The following is a 23,824-nucleotide window of genomic DNA, read 5'->3' on the forward strand; positions in this document are numbered from 1 at the left end:
TGTATATATATATATATATATATATATATATATATATATATATATATATATATATATATATATATATATATATATATATATATATATATATAATATATATATATATATATATATATATATATATATATATATATATATATATATATATATATATATATATATGTATATATACATATATGAATCTTTATGTTTATTTGCTTCTTTGTTTGAGGACACAACATATTCTTTAACCAATGTGTCCTAAAAATATTTACTGTTACAAAAACCAACAAAGTAGTAATTTCACAAAGAAAAAACAAGCCATTTTCTCCTCTTCCATGGTAACACAACTTGTGCTGTTTCCACAGATTTTGATGCTTGGCCTAATTATTAAACTTTGACCTTCCAACAACAGATGACAGGTTCATATCCAGTTCTGAAGACTTAAAAATGAGAATCTGGTTAGTTGTGGTTTACTGAGTCAGAATAACACCAGGATCCAGTCAGACTTCCTCCTACTGGGAATGAAGATGTTCATTATTGAAAAAAAAAAACAAAAAAAAACAAGATGACTGATATTCAGAATAGTGCATGAATAAAAATATTCGGAAAGTGATGTGCTCATGTAGGTATTTTTGCAAGTTGTTTCTGTAGAAATACCAGCTTGTGTGATCATAGTTTATGCATCTGGACCATAGACTGTATATAAAGAGATGGACGGAGCCTCCGTGACATCACCCGTAGGTCTCTGAAGAGCTGAATTGAAGCTCGGTGGGCGGTTCCTACCATCACCATCTTAGCAGGGTCATGTGCATCGTCTCGCCCGGAAAATACAAATATGGGCAAAGAGGTGGAGCTGAGAGGGGGGCTGTGAGTGTCATGGTGGATGACTGACATCAAGCGAACTCTGAGCTAAAAGCTAACCGAGCTAACCCCAAGATAACGGGAGCTAACCAGCTAACGGAGGTAAGCAGGCTAAAACGAAGTCACGTTGTTAACTGGCTACAAACCGCGGTTATTCTACGCTTTTCTGACTTGAAGCGGGAGATCGGTACCTGTCAATCAAAAGGACACGCGCCTAAATATGCTGAAAAAAATAAAAATAAAAAATAAAAAAAATATGCTGAACTTTGAGATTAAATTACTTTTAAACGGGCGAGTTAGAAAAAAATTCACTCCCCCCACAGTTGTCATGAAGGTAAACCTGATCTATAAACCAAAAAGGGATTTTTGAACCAGGCTGTAAACATGTTTATTTCTGCCGTGAAGTTGGTCTTTTTAACATGGGAGTCTATGGGGATTTGCTCTTTTTGGAACCCCTAGTGGATGAAGAGGGAACTCCAGTTTTATGCACTTTCATAAAGGCTTCACTTTTAACCGCCGGAGGTTGCCGCTTGATCTGGACTGAGGTGACATGCAACACAGTTTTCTGAGGAAATAAACAGCACAATCCTAAAATAACACAGAAAGGTGCCATTCTACATGTCGAATACAACTTGTTCAGCCACAGAAAGCTCCCAGTTTGTAAAATGCTCCCAGTGTTACACAACACTACTTCAGGGGATGAAACCGAACCACGCAGCAGATGTAAGAGGAGAAAGAGTCGCTGACAAACATAAGCAGCTTCTGATGTGGATCAGCTGCAGCATCTCTGCGACACATTTCAAACCCCCAAGTTCTGACCAGCGATCACACACAGGAAATCTGATCACAGATGAGACAGAAAAAGCAAATTCACTCCCAAAATACCTCTTTAAAAACCATCGACAGTTTGAAGATGTGAAAAAATACAAGTCTGATCTTTACATGCCATGCTTTATGAAGCTACATGCTGTGTTCATTAGCAGATCTGTGCCATATGTCCGTTTTATTAACACAAAAAAAGACATAAAATAGATAAAGTACCGGTCAAAAGTTTGGACACACTTTCCCATTGGATTTGTTAAGAAAGTGCGACTGATAGTGTATGCCTAAAGAAGTGGAAGTTTTAGTAAAGACTTACACCAAAGACATGAAGAAAAAAGTCAAAGCTGGCACGTCTGGAATCAAAGGAGTAAAACTGATCTAATCACAAAATTAATAGAAGTTCTCAGGGCAACAGAAAAAATACAACAACACAGCAAAGCTAATTAAATCCAGCACTTAATACAGAATTTTTCATCAGTCACACTGCTGCAGGAAAATTAAAATAACTCATAACAAAACAAGACGTGGGACACGGAACGATTCAGAGGTCATAAATATCCACAAAGCAGACCAAAGGTAGAGAGAGAGAGAGGGGAAAAAGTGCCACTGCGGAGGTGAGGAATGAAGAGATAAACCTCTAATGATGTTGTTATTGTTATTCACGGAAGGTCTGCACACTTCTGTGATTGCATTGCTTCGTTTTGCATCATTTCCACACAACTTAGAGTCAAAAGAGAAAATCTTTTGAGGCTCAACACATTTCCAACATGTGAGCAGAGAGAGTGTGGGAGCCCTCCTCCTCCAGGTCTGCACCTTGGTTCACAGCAAACTGGTACGTTTGACCTTTTCTTCGGAGTGCATTTAATAGTTTTGGTTCTGGGCATAAATATTTACTATTCGTTTTGTTTTGGTTTCTTAAAGGACAATTATTTGTGAATCTTGTACACTCAGCCTGAGGAAACCGGTGTATTTGCTGTCTGGATTCACACACACATAGGCGCCGATTTACATCTCTGACAGTGGGCGCTGAATGTTTATATTGGACAATAAAACGGAAATTCAGTGACATTCATATTCCGTATTTGTGGTTTATTTATTTATTTATTTATTTGTAAAAGGATTCAAACTCACTACAAAATTTTCACTTACCCACCAACAAATTCCATAAAAAGACATTAAAAATGTTCATCAAATAAAAAGCCACCAGCAGAAATCGTCGCTACTGATACAGAAAACACTTAAATGCGCCTGCTTTGGAGAATAAAACAGAACTGCTTCTTAACAGAGAAAAAAAAATAATGCAAGCCAAAATAATATAACCCATTAACCATCAACACATATAGCTCACATAGTAATCGATTACTGAAATCGGAGGTCATTTGTATTTTTCTTTTTGTCACTCACCAGTCCTGCTAGTTCTTTATGAGAAATGTATTGCTTCTTACAGATGTTCGCTTGATGAACTCACTGGTGATTATATCCAGATTTAGAGTTCGTGATAAAGTCTTGTGACAGTTCAGTAGCGCAACATGGTTCAGCCTTGCCTGTCCCACTGTGGAGCGCAGGTAGGCTTTTAGCCTTCGGAGGCCGGAGAATGACCTCTGAGCTGCAATACGTTACGGGGATAGTCAGTGTGAGTTTGACCAGTTTTGTGAGCTCTGGCAACGTGGTTCTAAACATCTTTCTCTGGTCGCCCTTTAAAAAGTCCACAACATCTTGGAAAGTGTTCAGTGTAACTCCCATGTCGTTTTGTCAAGTCCACGCACATATCCCGATGCAGTGTGAGTCTGCTTTCTTCCAAATCATCACCGTAAAACTGTGCGATGTTTGTGGCATCACTTTTTCCACACACGAAATCCTCAACATCCTGGATGTGTTTGAATGCAGAAGGACTAAATCTGCAATCCAGGGACATTATGGCTGTGTCAATAATATCCAAGTATTGCTGTCGGTAGAGTTCCTCTGGTGTTTGGAAGCTGTGTGGTGACGCGTCTCCGTCGTTCAGCCGGCGGGGTATTTATCTTGGTCTTGGCACAACTGGCCTGTCCAAGCTCAGATCGTTTGCTGCCGCAGTTGTGTTTTCCCAAAATTCTTGGAATCCTTCACAATGACTTTTGAGTGAGAAAAACTTCAGCATTATTTTCAAAGTGAAAAATGCGCTAAATTTCTGCAGATGCACAAGGATACCGCTGGCCTTTCCTCCCGCATCCCTTATGTGGTTTAAACTTAAGTCCTCCAGAAATTCCAGTAGTGCGCAGTAGTTTAAATCTATGGACTGTACGGAGGCTGTTGTCACGGTCCAGCGCGTCGGGCACAGAGGTCTTAAAGCCGGTGTGTCTTTGCTTTGAAACTCCTGAAACCAAGCGAATCGCTTCGGAGACTGTCGGATGAGGGTGATCACTTCATGAACAACTGTCATAAAGTTGCGACATGGAGGAACTTTTTGGGCAACATCATGTACAACCAAATTCATAACGTGTGCAGTGCAGTGAATGTACTGCGCTCGAGGCTCCTGCTCCTGCACTCGAGCCTGCAGCCCCGTCCTAATGCCAGACACATTTGATGCACCATCATAGCACTGTCCTCTGCATTTACGGATCAGTGAAAATCTCATTAGAACGTCTTGAAACAGTTGAAAAAGTGCACCTGCTGTTGTATGAGATGTTTCATAAAAGCCGACAAACATCTCCTCTGGCTCCAGACTTTCTGTAACAAAACGAAGGCAGATAGACGGAAAAAACTTCAGCTGATCTTATCTCTTCAACGATCGTTCTCAGCACATCGTGGGACATCATGTCAGCCATCTCATTAAGGATATCGTGTGATAACTATTTACTTTCCTTACAAGCCAGCCATGACAGCAGCTGTGGAATATCCGTGGACCGCAATTTTAGCAGCTGGACCAAATTGGACTCCTCGTCTGTTTTTCCTCGAATGGCCAAACCCTGACATCCTAGATATTGGATAGACGAGAAAATAGCCAACAAGGCTGTTCTGGCATCTAACATCTGCTTATGTTTACCAGCAGAAATGGTAGCTGCAACATTTACACCTGCATTAACGGAAGCCACAACTCCAGCAGCCGCTCCATGCAGATTTGACTTTTCGTGAGAGCCGAAACGTTCAAGTGCTTTAGCCCAGCTTGAAAAGCCTTCTTGTACAAAGGCTTTCAAAGATTCTTGATCGTGTGTTGTTGAAGGAAGTGGAGCATTAATATTTTTTGCTGTGGTGCAAATGTCACAAAATAGCTTGTTTTTTGTTGCTTCGTAAACTATCCATGGGAATTTAATTTTCCAGCTAGCTTGATATGTCCGTCCCTTCTTTTGGCCATCTTTGCTACGTAGGCTGTTTTTGTCTTCAATATTTATGCAATTTGGCTGGGCAGGATTAGGAGCGCTAGTACAACTGGAGGTTGTATTTGTAGAAGCGTTGGAATCCCTTGGTGTTTGGGGATTCCTGATCACAAACTTGTCCATTTTTTTTAACTTTAATGTTTTCTGTCAAAGTTAGCATCCTCAATGAACGTCACCTGAGCGTAAATTTGAAACCACTTCTCTGAGCATGCGCATCTGCTTGGTCAGACAGACTTTACTATCAATCCCACGTGGGTGCTCGGCATTGTCAGTGGGTGCTCGGGCCCCGAAGCACACATACCCTCACAATTTCAGTAATATTTAAATGTTCTGCCTTTCCCAGCACAATACCGCAATAGTACTGGTAGAAAATTTATTTTGTGTATCTTAATCCGAGTAATATCACAAAAATGATTATGGTTCATGTCATGGTAGGACAGAAGGAGTGTGATTGATCCACCCACCCCGTGATTCATGGCCAAATCACTGCTCCACCTGAAGGCTAACTTTCCTTCCTTAAATCAAACATATTTATTGGATTCATGTCTTGCTTCTGTTCTTCTTTTCAACACTCATCTTCCTGTATTTATTCACGATTGGAAATCAGACGTGGCCATTGTGTGACCACTTAACTGTTTGCATTTAATTCACATTTGACAGTAAATTGATTTTATAAGTAATGCACCAATCCACTTTTTGGGAGTTCCGATCCAATACTACAATCTGAAATATGAATATCTGCAGATATATCGCGATACCAAATCTGTTTATATGAACATTACTGTGACCATGGTTATTATTGTTGTTATAACTGTGTAAGATTTCATTAGGTTGTAATAAATGACCCATCCTTTCTGAAGTTACCTCACCAATACAAACATTATAACATTACAGATCTAACAATTTCAACAAGTTTTATTTTGATTTGACACATTTTACCTAAATACAACTATAAATGTGTGGTTTTGAAACAAAGATGTAGCTTTGCGGGTATCGGTTGTGATATCGGTGCACTTTTAATACCAAGTACGAGTACACACACTTGGTATTGAGCCGATACGGATATTGATATCAGTATTGGTGAATCCCTAGATTTCATCATCATCAATTTAGCATCAATTTGCAGATTTGTTTGTCAGTCATCTGCAAATTTTGCCAGACATTTTGTATGACAGCTTTTTCCCACCAACCAAATTTTGACACATTCACATAAAAATACCCCAAAAATCCTGTTTATTTTCAAAGGGCACCAAAAACCTAGTGGTGTTGTCAGCTGGCAATGGCTGAATTCACCCACACACCTGACTGACTGCATTACTTATGTTTCAACACAATTTATAAGAAGGGGAAAAAAACAATAAATGTCAGACCAAGATTAACAAAAGCAAAAAGAAATACTAGAGAAGCGAGAAAGAAGCTGACTGTGATGTTACATGTCCATCTTTCCAGCTGCTGGACAGCCAACAGAGAAGAAGAAGCTGACCAAGTCCTGCCTACAACCCCTGGGTTTACCTCTAATGAAGACGGTGGGTTGGCTACAGACCACCTGTTAAAAATAAATCGCAGATGGTCTAATTGAGGTTGATAAAACACTGGAACAGTTCATATAGTAGAAAACCTGAAAGTTGTTGTGTTGTTATGTTGCTTAGAAACCCATTTAAACGTCAAGAAGCAGTTTACATTAGTTTGTGTTGATTTTCCAACATCACAAAATTCGCCCAGTCATCTTAAAATATTGTTTGTTTTTTTTTAACTTTTGGTTCTAACAGTCTGACAACTTGATCGTCATCTTTCAGGACCACATCTCTGAGCTGTTTATGTTTATTTCTGCAGAGTAAAGTCTTCCTGCAATGGTTCCAGTTAAACTGATATGAATGTCAGAAAGCACCAAGAACTCAAGAACGAAGCCAGAACCAGAACGGTTTCTGTCTAAAAGCGAGATGCGAGTCAGTGCTAATGGAGTACAAATATATTCGGAAAGGGATATCTTCATCTAGGTATAATAAACACTCAGAGCCAAACAACTGAAAAAGGTTATGTCTGTAACTGTTTAAAGAAAATAAAGAGAAATGAGGTTCAGTGCAGCGTCTGCCAGGTCTATGCAGAGTTAGAGAGCAAAGCGTTAAAGAGCAGGTCCAGCAGGTCCAACAAGACTCTGGGTGTTTGACATGAAGTGGACTTTATCTCAGAGATGGTAGCTAAAGAAATGCTTCACTTGTTTTATTGAAAGTGAGGCTTTTAGAAGTTTGATGCAATTTGTCGAGCCGACTTTTTCGTTGTATTTTTGAACACAATAACAACAACTTCTATCCTATTCTACCTACAGTCCCATCAAGACTGGTTCTATATCATCACATACTCTATGGAAAATAACTGCGCTTTTCTGGAAAGCAAAGAAATGTTGCGCCGCGTCGTGTTGAAACCTTGAACTTTAGCTTCCCATAAAGACAGATGTGAATAATTTCATCACTTAAAGAACATATCGAGTATTAAAGGACTGATGTCTCAGCAGGACTTAGAAAAACTTGTCCATGCATTTATCTTTAGTAGACTAGACTACTGTAACACTGTCCTTACAGATCTCCCTAAAACTGGTTTCAGACCAGAATAGGTTCAGGATCTTCCGTTTTGTTATGAACCAGTTAGATCAGGAATAGGTTTATTTTCTGTTCCCAAAGTAAAAACCAAACATGGAGCGGCATTTATTGATTTTTACAAACCACCTAGTCTGATTAAGGGTCGCGGGGAAGCTTGAGCCTATTCCAGCAATCACTGGACCTGGACAGGTCACCAGTCCATCACAAGGCAAACACAGAATGACAAACAACCATTCATGCTCACATTCTCTAACCTAACTAACCAATTAACAGACCACCTCCAACGATGGTCGGTTAACGCAAACTTCACACAGAAAGGCCACGGTTCGATCCCCCCCATCGCACCACCTTGCAGGCTTGGAGAGGTGCTCAGCTTTTGTGCTGCTCACTTGTAGAATAAACTTCCAAAAACTTCAGTTCTGCTGAAACTCTCAGCTGTTTTAAATCAAGATTAAAAACTTTTATCAGAGTAACTGTTAATTCCTCACACTGTCATTTTTATTCGAGGCATTTTTTAAACATTTCACTCGTTTGTTTGTTTTTAATGCTCTCTGCACCTCGTTGTTATGCCTTAATGTTTTTATGTAAAGCACTTGGAATTGTCTTGTACATGAAACGTGCTATACAAATAAACCTGCCTTCACTTAGTATGGAAAATAAACATCACGAAACTGCTATTACTCAAACTAAATATGCTGGTTTTTTTGTTGTTTTTTTTATTACTTATAGAGAAGTAGGGTAGAAGTCACACTTCCACTAAATACCAACCTGCAGCAGAAACGTCCAAACCGAAAATCATTGTCTCTGGCAGCCTAAGGCCTCATTTTGCTTCAGGTTTTAGTGTGCAGGTTTCTGAGCCGTTGAACCCACGGTGACTCTGTAATGCAGTCATATCGGAAAGCGATTAAATGCACAGTGACTTCACGGCCCCGCGGATAGCTAATTCACTCACTGACTTCCACAGATCTAATTAAGTCCACTCCACTAACGCACGAGCTCGCTGCTTTGTCTAACAAGTCATCAGAGCACCATGGGTTGTAAAAATACGGATCTCTACTTTGTTGTCATTTAGCAGCACGTCTGTAATGAACTGGGAAAAGTCTCGGTGGTGGAAGCAGGCACGAGGCTCAGTCTGAAGCTACAGCTGGGATCCCTGCAGTCTTAACTTATTATGCTGCTGTGGTTTATGGTCCGTGCATGATGAGTGTGCTGCTGGGTCACGCCTGGCAAGATAAGCACAGTAAGAGACAGATAGAAAAAGAGAGGCAGAGGGGGGGGAAAACAAACTAAGAGCGAAGAAAACTGAAGGAAACAGCTAGAAACACTGACAGGAGCAAGATTATTACAGGAAACATTTCAACACTGAGTTGGCGGGATGATAATTCCCCGCTGATGAAAACCACAAATACAAAGATTTCAGTCACATTTCCAACCTATATTTTTTCTTTTAATTTGAAATTGTAGTAAAAAAAAGAAAAAAGGGATGTGTCACACATGTTATCAGTGTGCATAGTTAACTGTATCAGTACCTGTAAACTGGTATCGGCATAAAAGTTCACTCAGTTTGTCACGAAGGCAAAGCTGAGCTATTGAACCTAAAATGTGTTTTTGTAGCAGGCTGTAAGCATGTTTATTTCTGCTGAGAAGTTGGTCTTTTTCAAATGGGACTCTGAAGATTTGGAGCCCCTAGTGGCTGACAGGTGAACTTTCACATCGGTTTCATTTTTAACCCCAGAGGTTGCGGCTTGGGTCTGACACAAGCCTCTGTATGTCCTGGGAAGTTCTCATTTAATAACCAGAATATACACTTCTGAACCCAGAAAAAGGCAAACAGAAAACTAACAGTTTAGTATTAAACTAGTACTCTGTGATCCTTCATGCAGACATCGGTACATCTGATCCAAACGTCGCTGCTCTCAGACTTCCACGTGTCCTAAAAGGCCCTCTGTTATGCTATTTCCAGTTTTCTGATCTTTCTACAGTTTTATAGTGTTAAATACTCATCAGACGTACGAGCAGCGCTGTTTTTTCGTTTATCACCTAAACGTATGTTTGAGTTTTCCGCATTCTCTATGTTTGGTTTCCATGGTGACAGAAACGATTGGTTTTAGACACTTTTTTCTACTATGAAATTTTAGTGACGTCCTGGGAGAGGGACTCAGAGATTGGTCATCTTCTCTACATTGTGCACGTTCACAAGAAAAAAGCCACGCCTACCTTCACTGCTCAGTATAATGACTCCTAGCAGTTGACCAATCAGATGCAGCCCACAGGCAGGACTGAGGGCGGAGCCTTCTCTGTTCGCTTGTTTCTGGCAAAAGCTGATCTGAGAGGATCAATACAAAATAAATGAAGGGGTTTGTGAAAAATGTTGAATTATTTCTTTCCTTTCTGGACTTGCATATTAGAATAAATTAGACTGAAATGTGCATGAAAGAGCCACTTTAACATTCAGCTATGCACCACCAGAGGACAGTGTAGAGATTAGAGATCAATGGCAAACATTGTGGTGGAGGAGGCAGCAATAAGGGTGGAGGTCTGTGTGGCCATTAAATACATTGCTGCCCAGTGGTACTTCTACAAATGCAGAGAGTTGTGACCTCATCGGTAGCTTCAGTGTGCATCAGATACAGCTACCAGCTAAACACACAATGTGTTTTTTAGTGTGTCGAAATTAGGTTACATGAATTATTACATAGTTTATCTCATATGCACCTGTGTTTTTTAGCTGCCTTAAACGCATCATTGCCTTTTTTTTCTTTTTTTTTTTTGCCATTTTGTTATTAAAAAATACAGAAGCCAAGTCGCACAGCACCAGTTATAAACAACAAACATGGAGGGAAGCGATGAGCTGAAAAGAAATTCAGCTTATGCAAGTTTTATAACTGTTTTGTAAAACATTGTAAAGTTACAGACAGAGAGCAAGATTAGTAAAAGGACTTTTAGAAATAAAGCAATCATCTGTTTGTACCATATCAAAAAAGCAAGTTGGATTTCACTTTGCTTCATACAAAACAAGCATCATGAATTATATCAAACCAAATTGCATTTAGTTCCAAATCTTTGTTAAATTGCTGATGGATCACAGGGCCGAATCGCATCGTACTGGCAGGGGGCTACACTGAATCGTTAATGAATCATATCGGTGGCGGCGTATCGAGATACATATTGAATCGACCTCAGTGGCAGGAATTTACATCTCCTACTGCTTACGTACACATCCACAAGCTGTCTGAAAAATGGAGGAGATTATGGCGTAAAGGATGCAGGAGATGGACGGAAAGCTTATATCTGTAGCGCAGAGTCTTAAACTGGGGTAGATACATTCCCAGTGGTATTCATTTAAGATTTTCCAATGTCAGCAGTTTTTCCTCCATCTGGAGGACAAAATAATTTCCCCTCAAGACTTTGTATTCATGATGGAGAGTCAGACCATCATGATGGGCAAATTCAGTCCCCTAGGGACTACCTCATGTGTTTAGATGTTTCCTGCTGCAGCACACCTGAATCAGACAACATGGACACAGTTGGACTGGACATGACAAGCTGTTGAGAGTAGTTTCATTTGAAAAATGCTGTTGGAGCAGGAAGACAGCAATAAGCTGTTTAAAAGCTTCTCAGGTCAAAGATTTTCACTGAAGCTTGGCAGCAAACTGTTTGCAGTTTCAATATAATCCCAATAAATTCTTCTGATCCTGGAACATGCCTGTTTGGTCATGAAGGAAAAAGAGAAAAAAGTCTAGTCTGGGGGGGGGGGACAGGTCCATTAGTGTATTCAGGTAGTCAGCTGACCTAATGTTTCTGGGCATATGAACCTCGATCTGACCAACGGAAGCAACCCAGTTTGTAATGATGCATGCAATGCATGATGGGAGCAAAATCTGCTTCTCTTCTGACTTCAATGTGCACATCACTCCAGAACACGTAAACCTGGACTCATCACACCACAATAACCCTTTTCAGAAGTCCAATCTTAATGCTATCTAAACAACTGAAGCTTCTTGTCATTAGTTTTGATCACAAGTGATTTCTCATGGTGACACAACTCTTTTCACAATATCTTCAGTCATTTTTTTTATACTGTGTGAAATTAATTCTTACTTTGCATGAATAACCAGGAAAAGAGAAAATATATCGCTCTCTTGCATTGACTGGAAACGAAATAGTCACAACTCAGATAAACAGCTAATAATAGTTGCAGTAATAAAAAGCATCATACTGCTCGTGCATAACAATGACCATCTTCCTCATATAAAACAGCTCAAAGCAGTCAGAGATGGACAACGATCATCTGACAGTATGCTGGAGTGCGTTACCAGAGCAATGGTCATATATCCTTTAAAACCTGTGGGTTGTCAGTGCTTCGTACAAATCACGTTGGCATCAAGGGAGTGCTGTTGCCACGTAGGGTGGTCTGCAAAAATATTCAAATATTATCACTTCTTTGAAGCACAGTTAAAAGAGCTGGGAAAGTTTAATTCGCTGTAATTAGCTAATAACGCTAATAACGAGAAAAGAAAATCCTGCAGGTAGCTGCTGATTAAAGAGCAGAAATGGCCCACAAACTGCGTCAGGTTACCTACAGCTAACCTGAATCTAAAATATAGCAAAATGAGGAAGCAATTAACAGCAAAGAGAATACATGCAGAGGAAAATGAGGACACAAAGGCATGATGGAGGAAGAAAAGGAAAAAACTGGTGCAGAAGGAAAAGAAGAGGAAGGAGAAGCACAGTGATGAAAGACTCAGCAACACAATTCTGACTCAAATAGAAAGATGATATTTCCTGTTGCGAAGAGAAAGAAAGGAAATGGAGACAAAGTGTTGGGTTGGAAAAAAGCGAGGAAGGATGCTGACAGGAGACAACAGGAAGAGCAGCCCGAAAGAAAAAGAGAGAAGAATGAAACGGTGAATCAGAGAAAACGGCATGAAGGGTTAGAAAAGAGTCAGATGCAGCGGGATAGAGGAGAAAAACCCTGCAGGACAAGCACAGAACGGACAAAACGTAAATAAATAAATAAAACTGACATTATGCTGAAGGTGTAGATCGTTCATTCAAGGAGGAAGAACACAAAAGAAGAAGACAGATACAGCAGCTCTAGTTTTATTCTCCTGTCCGGAGCACCTTCCTCTGTCATCGATGTGGAGAGACAACCAGCTGTAGAAAATTGTCCTCCTTTCGAAGGCTAAAAAATGATGATACTTAAATTAATCATGTCTCAGATTTTCCCAGCAATTCCTTACTTTCTCCTGAAGTGTTGCTTTCAGTCAGGTAGACTACTCCTGCAGCTGGATTACGACTACAGAGCCTGCGCTGCCCCCCGCTGGCGCCTAGTTTTGCTTTGTTGTTGGACAAAATCCAGATTAGCTGAGCAAGTTAATCTGTAAACAAACTTCTTTTTCCAACTTCTGGCCACAAAGTCCACCAAAAAATCCACAAAAGTTTGAAATCCTCAAACACTGGAGTTGTGCCAGTTCAACTTCCTGACAGATCTCAAATAAAAACACACAAGGCAAAAGAATGGCGTTCATTTTGGAATTTAAAACTAGAACTATAAATGCACACTGCAAACATCAAATGTTTTGGTCACTTTCTAGCAGTGGACTAAGTCACTGATGTGGTTTAATGGTCACATTTAGCTTTTTTTAAAGCACTGTTTGCGCCATGACATCGATGCGCCAAATGCAAAACGTTTTCCTTTGCATTGTTAAAAAACATAAAAAGAAAAGCATTTAAACAACAACAGAATGACAATGGGGGGAAAAAATAGGACCAGAAATGATGTAGTGCACATGCAATTCCTCCAGAGGGCAGTAAAACTACCAACACACCCAGATGTGTCCCGCATTCACAAGCATTGCATTGTGAACGCTAGTTTTTTAGTTCATGTAACGCCACGTCTTCGCTGACAGCATACAGTAAGTGTTCTACCTGGTTTTTCTCCAGCAAACCAAATGAATAAAAAACTACACAAATATGACACAACTGTCCGCCATTATTGTTGTGTTCCACATAATAAATCGAGGGCTCCATTGCAGGTTAAAGTGCAAGAGGATGTTAAAGATGTCATGGCTGCCTAAAGACTGATTCCTGTTTACGTGGACAAGTTTCGCCTTGCATTGCGTTGAGGCTGTTGTCAAATCTTTATAGTTTTAATCCACCCAAAAACTCTGTAACCGTGTGAATGAGAGACCAGAAAGCAAAAGAACGTTTCAATTTTTCTGTCTTAGCTTAGTGTTAACAGGGTCCTGGTGCAGCCTGGTAGTGAATCCTGAGAAGATTCAGCAAACTGAAAGCAGAGCGAGCGCATGCCGGAGGTGGAGGACGAGACGTAGTCCAGCGATTGCAGGACTTTATCGGCATAAAGGTTTGTAAAAACACATGGTCAGTAATGAGCCGGTTGTTGTTGATGTTGTTGATGATCCGGAGCTGCATCAGTTTTAACTGCAGTAAGCAGCATCGTGAAAACATCATCTCTCAATAGATGCCCTGCCTCCAGTCTCCAAAACAAAAAAATCTTTGTGTTTCAAGGAACAAACTTTTGGGTGTCTAAAGAAACTGTCAAATCAAAAACCCACAAATACATAAATAAAAAAGAAGTGTGAAAGAAAAAGAAAAGTTTGATGCTCTACAGTAATAACATGCTTCAAGGGTAGTTGAGTGAAATTTGTGTCCAAATTTATGATTGCATGGTAGTTGTCCTTTTTTGCCACAGTGAGTCGAGTTGCAAAGTATCCTTGAAAATGTTGCATACATCATGTTTCCAGACAAACACCCATCACACACAGATCATTTCAGCGACACATCAGAGCTGTAAAAAGCAGAACAAGACACAAAGTGACAGATAACTGCATAGCCTAAAAAAAAGAGATTGCAAAGATAAGAAAATGTTGCAGAAATAATAAATATATTGCGCCAATAGTAGAAATAAACATATGCATAAAAACCATCTAGAAGTTGAAGGAAAGACCTCACAGTAGGCAGGAGAAGCGTGGATGTGTGTGTGTGTGTGTGTGTGTGTTCCATGAAAAGAGCTGAAAATTTGTGGTTTGAAAGTGGGCTGTTCTGCTGCTCATGCTTTTGCTGTTCTGCTATTTCTAAACAGTGTACGTCATCGATATTTCAGCTTGTGAAAAGGAGGATAAAACATCTCCTTTCAAGATACTGAAGGACAAATCTGAGCCGGGAACAATAAGGAGAGTTCTGCCTTCACATGTGGGATTGCATACATTAGCTGATGTCAATCTTTATTAAGCTGCGAGTTGATGTGGATTTTGAACGATTGGTGATGAAAAAGTCTTAACCAGTTGCGAGACGTGACGGTTGAAACCGTCGAGAAGTATTACTAAACAACTGCAGCTCACCGCTGCAGGAGGACAGTAACTCTGCTCTGGAATCATTCGCACAACAAAAGCTGTAAAATGAGTTAATATCACTACAAGTTCAGAGCAAAAGATCCCGAAAGTGTAGAAAAGACATGCATGAACTAATTAAGGGAGAAGAGCTCTTCAGCACAGTGCTACAGAGAAAAAAAGAAGTGGATTTTGCCGTTTTATGGAACATTAAGAGTTGCATTATGACCTTAATCAGCACGTTTAACCCTCTGACGCATGAATCATTAAGAAACAATACCACATTTTTTCACATGCAATATTTCACTTCTACACACATCTACAGAGACACTTTCCTTTGTCTTTAATACAATATGATGTATTTAGTTTATTGTATCTATTTTGTAATATTTATTAAATATTTTCATTCTTGTATAATAGAAATATTTTATAAAAAATTGACTAGCATAATTTTTATTAATGAGGTAAAGTTGGCAATTGCATTTAACTATATATATAGAATATATGTGTGTTTATTCTTCAGTAAGGCTGCAACGATTTGTCAACAAAGTCGACAATCAAAATTCATCAGCGCAAAATTTCCTTGTTGACACGTCGCGTTATAAACACTCGTAACGGCTTTGCTAATAAAACGCTGCGCCAGACAACTTAACGCCATTTACCAACCGCGGCTTTTCAGACAGTATGAGAACTTTAAACATGAAGCATATGAGGCGAAGCACCGTAGGAAGTCCTGGGGGCAGTATTGTCATTTTGTGCAGCGTCTTTGTTTAAACAACGAAGAAGAAACTGACAGCGGTGCAACTTATTTCCAAAGTTTGGGGATATTTCACACTAAAAGTGTCAAACAGGTGAAATGTGTCTTCTGCCATGCAGAGTTGGCGTACCACGACAGCACGACAGTCATGCATGAGCGTCTGGAAGGAAAGCACCCCGGAGTCAGGGTTTCCAGTGTTCCTGATGGTAAAGTTAGCATTAGCGAGTCGTGATGTGCTGTTGTTACCTCTGCGAGAGAGGTTGTGTTTTTACTGGAGTTTATCTGTTTGTCATTCATTCATTCATTTTCTGAACCGCTTATTCCAATTCAGGGTCGCGGGGAAGCTGGAGCCTATCCCAGCTGGCTTTGGGCGACAGGCAGGGTACACCCTGGACAGCTCGCCAGTCCATCACAGGGCCACACACAGAGAGACGAACAACCACTCACGCTCACACTCACTCCTAGGGGCAATTTAGAGTGACCAATTAACCTATCATGCATGTGTTTGGATGGTGGGAGGAAGCCGGAGTACCCGGAGAGAACCCACGCATACACGGGGAGAACATGCAGACTCCACACAGAAAGGCCACTGACCAAACCCCACCCCAGCCAAGGATCGAACGAGTGACCTTCTTGCTGTGATGCCACAGTGCTAACCACTGTGCACCGTGCAGCCAACGGTTTATGTGTTTGTGTTCAAGATAACTCAAAAAGTTATGGATACATTTTCATGAGATTTTCAGGAGTTGTTGGAAATGTGAAAAGAAAGAAGTGATTTAATTTTGGTGGTGATCCGGATCACCGTTTGGATTCACTGTTGGCCCTCGTTGACCTACAAAACAGGCTTTTTCAAGATGTGAATAATCATTTCAATGTAGTTCTATAAAAAATAAGATGTTGAAATATTTTATTTATTTTGTTTTCCTTTTGAGGCAAATTCTGTACAGCTTGGATATGACACTATAGCTAGTTTGAATGTTTCAAAATAAATTAGTAGTAAGCTGTTTAGCTTAAATTTAATATTAAACTGGTTCAGGACTCGTTCTTCTAACGTACTAAAGGACATAGTGTTGTGACTGACTGGGAATCAGGGGGACGTTCATATGATGCAGATGGAGAGAGTGGGGTAAAACATACTGGAGCCTGTAAAAAGATCAGCGTCAACTGGAAGCACAGATGGTGGGCGTGACAGAAATAATCGTGACTAATAGACTAATTGAAAAACTTATTTACAGATTAGTCGACTATTAAAATAATCGCTAGTTGCAGTCCCGTTCTCCAGTGAGTGGCAGTGTGTGTTGGGTGACTCTCCTAATGTCCACTGAAGTGGCAAAATTGCAAATATACCATCCCCACTTAGGAATATACAAGAGACAGCCTTTAAACAGGTGCACGCTGTAGCGGACACGATGCATCAAACGGTTAAAACAAGCATTGGCATGACCGGATGTTTCTTTAAATATGTTGTGTCAAAATGTATAAAACAGAGAGTCCATAAAGTCAGAGAACTGGAGATTTAATGAGGGTTAAGAGATTTAGGCGGTTTAATGACACCGTAAGCCAACAACGAGGAAACCAGACAGAGTGGAAGAGATGATGCTGTTATTTTTTAACAGCAAAGAGGATGAAAGAGAATAATAATGAGATAAAACAGTAGACGGACTTTCTCCATCTCTAGAATAAACACAAGCATACATCATCTCTTTTTCTCTGCTCCCTTTGTCCATGTTTGTCTTTTCTCCTCTTTGGCAGGAGGACAGCAAAAGCAACGCCCTGCTTGACGTTCCCACACAGCTTTCCACCTGCAGGGTGTCTCATGTTGAGGTCAAACATAACTCAGCAGGAGGAGAAAGTCTGACATCCTCCATCTGAGACTCAAACTACTAACCATCCAGTCACGAGCCTCCCCCCTCCAACCTGCACCAACCTCTCCCTCACACACCTTCACAGTGTTTTTTTTTTTTTTTTTTGTAGGTAGTTGCCCAGTCCCCGGATGCTCATCACGCTGTACTGAGCACCAAATTAACCAGAAAGCCAACATATAACCTTGTTCCGCGCGCGCAGTGGATGGAAGGAGCCTGGACAGCTGAGACCTTCAATGCTCTGGATGCAACTGTGAGTTATGTTCCCGGCTGGTCAGAGAATGAGAAATGTACTAAAAGAGGGTTTTAAAGAAGGACATAAGTGATATTTAAATGCAGCTGAAAGAAATTCATAAACCCACTTCTACTTGTTTTTTCTCTGATGCGCAACCAGGACGCGCAGAAACCTCTGCATTAAAACTGGATATTAATAAGTGAATATTGTTGGTTTTGGGGTTTTTTTCCTATCTATCTACATATCTGAGGAAATTGGTATGTTACTGAAGCCAGCCAAAAGGGACCCCGCATGTGAAGCACTGCTTCTTGTCCTGATTTGCGCATTCCGGACCTCATTCTCTCCACGGGAAAGTAAGAGAAAAAGCGCAAAGCCGACTCACCTTCTGCGGATGTCCCGCTCAAAGTGCACACAAGCAGAGCGACCCAGACGGTAATCCCAAACACTCTCTCAGTCTGCAGATCCATTGTGGAGTGGCAGGAGGCTGCAGAGAAGTCCGGCGGCTGCTGGCGGAGAGAGACGGCAGAGCTCTCCTCTCCAGCTCCTACAGAGATCTCCTGAAAGCCTGGCAGGAGGAGGAGAGGAGAAGAGGAGGAGAGGAGGGAGAGATGGATTCACTGCGCGATCGCTGCTCCCCCAGCGTCAGAGATCCGCCTCGTCTTCTGCAAGATCACCTTCATTAGCGTTTCACAAAGGCGGTGAAAGGGACGCTGCGCGTTTCCCAAACGGAATCACACACACACACACACACTCACAAAACACCAACACTGTATTATTCCCTGTGCAATTTAAAGTATAGGCGACTTGTCCGGGAAGTTAGGAGGCAAATGAAAGAATAAGGAATGTAAAATACTGTTTTTAAAGAAGATTGCAACCTTTAAAAGCTAATAAGTTTGTTTAATAAATTGATATGACTTCAAATTTAATGCAGGCACATACTTTCTAAAAAAAAAAAAAAAAAAAAAAAAAAAACTGGTACAATAAAATACTAAAGCGTTATTATAATGATAATATATTTTACATTTGAAGACATGCAAACTGATGTTTAATTTACTCATTTTATTTTTTATGACTATTTTGAATCAGTAGTCAGTGATGGGCAGGGGTGTGTCAAGAAAATCTTTGATGAGGCGGTGGGGGGCGGTTCACACGAGGAAAGAGATAACACTGATTATTACAACAAAAGTGGCCATTTAGGGTCAAAAAGTAAGACAGTTTTGCGTTGTGTGTCACAAGTTCATCAGATTTAAAAGATTATTGCTTTGCTGAAAAAGTGAAACTCTTTTTGGAAGAAAAATGCTGAAGATCTGGTGAAGTGCTCGTAGCAGACACAGTCAGAAGGGAATATTGAAGCATTTGAAGCTAAAGATGGGTTCAAAATGTGCAAGTCATTTCAATAGACTGAAATATAAGGCCTTACTGTAAAAGGAAACATGCGTTAAAGAAATGCATGTAATTTATGAAGGTGCACTTGCTGTTTTATTCATATGCATGCAGTTCATCAAATAACAGAAGAGAAAACTAAAGAGGAAATGACTACAAGGAGACAACCTGTGTTTTTAATGCACTCCACCACACAGTCTGGGGAATGCTTGTATTTGCATTTCAACAACCCTGAACTTTATAGAGACCATGTAGGTCAGAAAACAGGCTGCATCCTTTCCAGACGTTATTAATGGCCTTAAAGATTGTGAGAAATGTTCAATTAAGGCTCCTGCAATGAACTGGTGAGCTGTTCAGGGTGTACCTCACCTCTGCCAGCAGCTGGAATAAACTCCAGCTTCCTGTGACTCTAGACTGGACTATAGACAATGGATGGATGGAAATGTTGCAAATCATACCACAAAATTTTATGGCCCTGCTTATTCATTTATTTATGTCTTTATTTATTCATTTTTTGAAGTTTACAGAGGAGAAAGGAAAATTTTAGAAACGCTGAGTCAGCATTCACACAATATCGTTAGCTTCATTATCTTTAATATACGAGCCACAAGTTCCAAATAAACTGGAATGTAAAAGGTACCTGCTTTGTGCTGGGATACACCAGGGAATCATTTCAGAAACAATGGATAAATCTTTGTTAAAACAAGCTTTTTAAGCCTATTAAATCTTATTCCCTGCAATCTTTCTGAAAATCCTCAAGCAGTTGTTTTCCACGTCTTCTAATATTCGGACATGACCTGTTTTTCTCCATTAATGCTCAGACAAAACTGGTCACATACAAAGACATGACTGTTAAAGCCACTGACTTACAAACCATTCAACCATAAAAAAGCACCAAACAAGCTGATACATGAACTGAAATGCACCTCGATTTGATCCATCTCCTGCTCACCGAAACCTCGTCAGAAATGGTCTCCATGGAAAGGTGGCAGTGAAGAAGCCCTTCTTAATGAAGGCAAACAGGGAGAAAAGGCTGCGGTATGCCACAGGACAAAAGAACAGACTAAAATCTGTGGCAACAGGTGTGATGGAGAGAAAATCCTCCCCAGAGCCTCGACTCAGCATTGTTAAAAACGTGTGGAGTCATCTTGAAAAAACCGAACAAAAGTTAACAAACATCCAAAGAAGAACCACTAAGTATTTTTTAAGTAAACTTATTAAAGTGTACCACTGTGTCTTCTTCAGAAACAGCTCAGAGCAACGTCAGAGCTTGTAGAGTGAAGAAGAGGAGACGAGCAAAGTAGCAGCAAGTCAGAAAAGAAGAAACAACTTGAATAAACATGCAAACAATCTGTTACAGTGATTCTGCTGGAAAAAGTAATATCACAGTAAAGATTATATCCATTCACCCAAATTCTATACACGATTCAGCAAAGCGGAGGTGTGCATGAGGGGGGTGTGGGGGCATCACAGCTGCTACGAGAGGAGGGGGAGATAATGAACAGTTACGTCTGTAACATTTCATTTGCATTCAAAATGAATAAAGTATCTCTAAAAAAAAAAAAAAAGGTAAATTATCATTTAATGCAGCATTTAATTGTCATTATTTGCATCAAGCTGATGCACACGGGCATTGTTGTTTTCTCGAAATGAAGCTGCTTCAAAGACACAGTCTGCATCTCAGCAGAAGTATCTTCCAACATATGTTCATGTTAATTAGTTGGTTTGCTTTTCCCGTTCTGTTTTTACCGAGTCTGGTTCTTCTGGAGGTCATCCTTCCTGTTAAGGAGTTCTTCCTTTCCACTCTACGCTTATGGCTGGGGAGTGAATTAATGCAATAGGATGGTTTCACGTTATATGAACACAATTATCACAAACGGGACTAATGAGGATTCATCCATCCGTTTTCTGACGCTTATCTGGGAAGCTGCAGACTTCCTACTTTTCCAGCTCTGGGGGGGGGGGGTTCCCAAGGTGTTCCCAGTCCTGAGACCGTTAGCATCACCTGATGGTAAAAACTCAAATTTTTTTTACACAATCTGATCTGATAGTTGTCTTCTGCACCCAAGCACATAATACAATAATGCATTACAATCATTTAATAAATGGTAAATATTATTTTTAATTTTTTTTTTTTTTTTTTTTACGTGTTGTTTCAGGCCCAAATAAAGGCTTCAGTTTTTTTTTTTTGTTTTTGTTTTTTTTTTTTTTCAAAGAAGACTTTTCTCCCCATTCATACTTGGTTTGGGCTTTAAAGTATTAAAAGTGCCTTCAGATGACATCTCACAACTCAGTCTGACGGGGTCGTGGAGGGAGGTGTGCCTCTACATGAAACAATTTGTCAGATACATCTGCAGGAGGAATGCTATTCTTGTGCAGGAGTTCCTTTCAAAGGGCTCAGAGATGATGAACCACACAGAGCTTCTGTGGGATCAGCTGTCATCTGCAGGACAGACTGCTGGTCATTTTCATTTATATAGACTATCGGCTTCATCTCATTATTAGTAACACTGCCATCAGCTTTAAGTGTGCAGCTGATCTGTTCCTATAAATGGCAATTTCATACATGCCAATTGGAAATTACACAGGGGCTTTTGGGGCAGCCTTGTTTTCAGGCATGCATCGCAACTTCCCTGGTCACATGCACACAGTTTGTGCACAGCAAAGTGCGAAAAAAAAACAAGCTTAACTTGCAAAAACATTTGTCTTCTAGCATATTATATGCATCTGCTCCAATCAAAATATCCCACACAGAGATGAAATATTCATTTAACCATAAAAAAGCCGGAGATGAAGTGGTCTCCTCTTGTGCAGCTCAGAGCACAAAACAAACAAACAAGCAAGAAAGACATGGAACAACACACCTGTATAAAACACACACAATCCTGACAAATTAACATTGTTCTTTTTATTTAAAAACATCAGGAACATCAATGGCAACAAAATGAAATATGACCTGATTGAGCACTTTTTTTTTTTTTTTTTTTTTTTTTTTTACAGCCCCCAAGGAGGACTATAGGATATACTTGCTGTGTACACAAACAAGCACCATCTGTGCAGAATGTCTATATACTCGCTGCAGTAGGAAGCGGCAAAAATGCTCAATACTGGAGGTCACCACTAGGGGCAGTACACACCACTTGGACTGAAATAGTGAAAAGGCCAATCTGCTGGTCACATTGTGTTTCTGGGGCATTTTTTTGGCAGGTCTCAGCATCAACCCCCAAAACACTTCCAATCTGTTGCAAGCTGTTAGTAATATTAGGAACACATGGCAGCCATGATGTGCACTCGGAGCAAGTGTATCCCAGTTCCATGAGTGTCTTCAGGGGAGCTGAGCTCCTAACTAGTCCCTCTGAAAAGTGAAGAGACTTTAAATTTGAAGCTCTTGAAGGAACACACACACACACACACACACACACACACACACACACACACACACACACACACACACACACATAGAAACAAAATTATAACATATAGAGTGCTCTACAAAATCCTATGAACAGAAGTTTTAAGGTGGTTGCAAAGGTGGTCTAGTGGTGAGCACTGGCCTCACAACAAAAAAGGTTGCAGGTTCATTCACACAGTGGCCTTTTCTTTGTGGAGTTTGCATGTCCTCCCTGTGTATGCATAAGTTCTCTCTGGGTACTCCGACTTCCTCCCACCGTCCTAAGGCATGCATGTTAGGTGAAATGGTTACTCTAAATTGTCCGTAGGAGGAGTGTGAGTATGAACGGTTGTCTTTCTGTGTAAGCCCTGGGGTGGACTGGCAGCCTGACGTTGCTGTGGTTGGGTCCTGCTTCCCCACGACCTTTAATCGGACTAAGTGTTTATGGTTGCAGGTATATGTAGGGACACAAGCCCTACAAGTTTCCCGATGAATCTTTTCAACTTGGTGATGACAGGTAGGAATAAGTGGCCTGTCATATTGGCCAACATGGTCAATCCAATCAAAACGTTGGCAGATGATTCTGGAAAACAGAATCATTGCATTTCTGCTGATTGGTACAAATCATTTATCATTGTTCTTGCTAGAACCAGTTTTATCTTTGAAGCGTATTTCAGTCAGGATCTCTGTTGCATCTTTGCCTAGAAAGGGAGAGGGGCTTGTCACTCAGTAAGCTGGGATATGAAATTTTGCATGGAGTAGTTTGTAGCTTTTAAAAGGATAACCATGTTACTGTTCAGGCTTATCCTCCTGAGACCAGAGCTTTAGTTTGACTTGCGTTACAGATATTATAGGGGGTTTTTGAGGTTAGGAAGAGCTAATGAATAACATTTTTAATAATTTACAATTATACATATAGACTGCTCAAAAAAATAAAGGGGACACTAAAGTAACACGTAGAGCTGAATGAATAAAATATTTTTATTGAATACTTTGTTCTTTCCATAGTTAAATGTGCTGATAGCAAAATAAAACAAAAATGATGAATGAAAATCAGATGTATCAACCCATGGAGGTCTGGATTTGGAGTTATACTCAAAATGAAAGTGGAAAAACACACTACAGACTGATCCAACTTTGATGTAATGTCCTTTAAACAATTCAAAATAAGGCTCAGTAGTGTGTGTGGCCTCTGCGTGATGACCTCCCTACAACACCTGGACATGCTC

The 23,824-nt window shown here is 40.2% G+C and overlaps 1 protein-coding gene across 1 annotated transcript in view; it reads right to left on the minus strand.

Moving 5' to 3' along the window:
• LOC306758030 (contactin-associated protein-like 4) overlaps positions 1-18,288 on the minus strand; it is a gene marked incomplete at both ends in the record, with an annotated part of 189,104 nt that extends 170,816 nt beyond the window's left edge. The window contains one exon of the mRNA XM_079243245.1: positions 18,204-18,288. Within this exon, the coding sequence (XP_079099371.1) occupies positions 18,204-18,288 (85 nt within the window). The remainder of the gene's footprint in view (positions 1-18,203) is intronic.
• Between the last annotated feature and the right edge of the window lie 5,536 nt (positions 18,289-23,824).

Source organism: Telmatherina bonti, assembly GCF_933228915.1.
Source record: "Telmatherina bonti genome assembly, chromosome: 7".
In the NCBI taxonomy this organism is placed as follows: domain Eukaryota; kingdom Metazoa; phylum Chordata; class Actinopteri; order Atheriniformes; family Telmatherinidae; genus Telmatherina; species Telmatherina bonti.